Source organism: Solanum lycopersicum, chromosome 1 (genome assembly GCF_036512215.1).
Source record: "Solanum lycopersicum chromosome 1, SLM_r2.1".
In the NCBI taxonomy this organism is placed as follows: Eukaryota; Viridiplantae; Streptophyta; class Magnoliopsida; order Solanales; family Solanaceae; genus Solanum; species Solanum lycopersicum.
In genome coordinates this window covers 57,498,259-57,500,244 of record NC_090800.1, presented here as the reverse complement: position 1 = coordinate 57,500,244, position 1,986 = coordinate 57,498,259, and the positions used below count along the sequence as shown (strand labels likewise).

At 30.5% G+C, this 1,986-nt stretch overlaps 1 protein-coding gene across 1 annotated transcript; it reads left to right on the top strand.

Moving 5' to 3' along the window:
* The first annotated feature begins 348 nt into the window (after positions 1–348).
* Positions 349–1,577, top strand: LOC138343137 (probable inactive poly [ADP-ribose] polymerase SRO3). Its single transcript, XM_069294686.1, has 3 exons — positions 349–806; positions 889–1,045; positions 1,476–1,577. Exons 1-3 carry the CDS (start codon positions 349–351, stop codon positions 1,575–1,577), a joined length of 717 nt encoding a protein of 238 aa, XP_069150787.1.
* Positions 1,578–1,986: the final 409 nt, after the last annotated feature.

Below are 1,986 nucleotides of genomic sequence, written 5' to 3'. Positions count from 1 at the left end.
CAAAGTTTTAGTTTGGTTTTTTTATTGTTAATTTAAAAGCTTACTTTTTTTAAGTTAATTTAAACATACTCTACGTATAAACTCACAAACTCACTTAATTTGGATAGAAACAGTATTTTTCTTATTATATAAAAGAGTTAAACGAAGACAAAATAGGTAAAAGTGTAATAGCAATTAACATTAATAAACTAATAGAAAAATTGACTTTTAATTTATTTATTAGTATAGAAAAAGGAGACTTTCATTTCCTTAGCCAACCAAGACTAGTATAAATAGAGTCACAGACAACTTTTTTTATCTTGTCAAAAGTATATTTCTATACAAATTTGAAAAAAAATCTCATCGATGATGGGAAGCAGCAACAATGTTGATGAATCACAAAATCTATCGTTGGAGAATTCTAATGAATCGGACAGTTTATCGCGGATTTTTATGGCTAAGCCTAATGAATTGGTTCCACCAAAGTGGGCTGGGACAAAGTTGCTGAGTGAAGAGGGTCGCATCTATCAGAAGATAAAGGATGGACTACCTCCTATTATGACAAATCGCGTCACAATCACTGCAATTCATTTATGCAAGAGAAGAGTTCCAGTGGAAGAGTCGCGATTTGAAGTTTATCTAGAGAATGTGAAGAAGGTAACGAGAGCAAGAGGTCGTAGAGTTGATAGCTCTGGTTGGTACGGTACATCAGCAAAAAATGTCGATAGTCTTATGCGTCGTGGGTTTGAAATGAATAGTATTATGCCTGCTTCTTATCCTCATGGTGTTGGTTTATACTTGTCTCATTTCTTATCACCTCAAATAAGGTACATACACGTTCTTCATTTTTTTGGTGTTTTTCTTAATTATTCCTTTTATTAATTATTTTTTCTATTTAACTTTGTGTAGTGATATGATGTCTGATATAGATGAAAACGGTGAAAAACATATCGTTTTATGTCAATTTATATTAGGAAATTCGGAAAAGGTTAAGTTAGGATCTAAGCAATTGTTTCCATCGAGTGCGGATTTCGACACCGGAGTTGATGACTTAACAAATCCAAAGGTGTATGTGGTGTGGTGTGGCAATATGAACACCCACATTCTACCTCGATATATAATTAGTTATAAACCTATTCATCATCATATGTACTTAGGTAAATATTGCTCCTTTTTTTTTTATTCATAATTACTTACAATTACTTTTGAATGTCGAGACTCAAGTGCCAATATACAGGTCGACTAACTTGTGGTGGTCATGCTGATAACACATGGACTAGATTATTATTCAAGCTACATAATTTTCTTACAATATCACAAAGGCTGGAGTTGAGAAAATTGTGTATGTCCTATGGGGTAAGTTAGGATTTCCCTTTTTTAACACTAGGCATTTATTAATTTAAGAATTTATTATATATACATGTTGTGAATATTCTAGTTAATTTCAAGACCATTATATTATTCTAATCTTGAGTTTTTATAAAAATGATTCACAGGATGGCACACCAGTAGAGGAAGAAACATTCATGAGAGATTTAAGATCTATTGTTCGGGATGATCAATTAATAGGTTCGATCATGCTGGAAATTTCATCCTAAAGTACTTTTAGTAGTGTCAATTTTTATTAGGTTTAAAATGGGATGTTTGTGTTGTATGGACTTTTTTTTTCTCATTAAGAACTGGTGAACGGCATGAAATAAAACTTTATAAATTTAGGTTAGGGTTTATTTTTCTAATAGATAATTTTTCTATTCATGCTAGAATATAATTATGAAAGATGTATTTGAAATTCGCTGATAAATTAGGGTTAAAAAAGAAATAAACAGTAAACTGTTGATAAAAGTGAAACTAAGTTGACAGATTCGATAATGAATTAACTAAGTTGGAAAACAATTAACAACAAATAATTGATGAAACATTATGATATTATACTAAATTATAAATTTACACACCATGAAGAAATAATTATTATGAGAGACATGTATTAAAGACAAATAAGATAGGGAC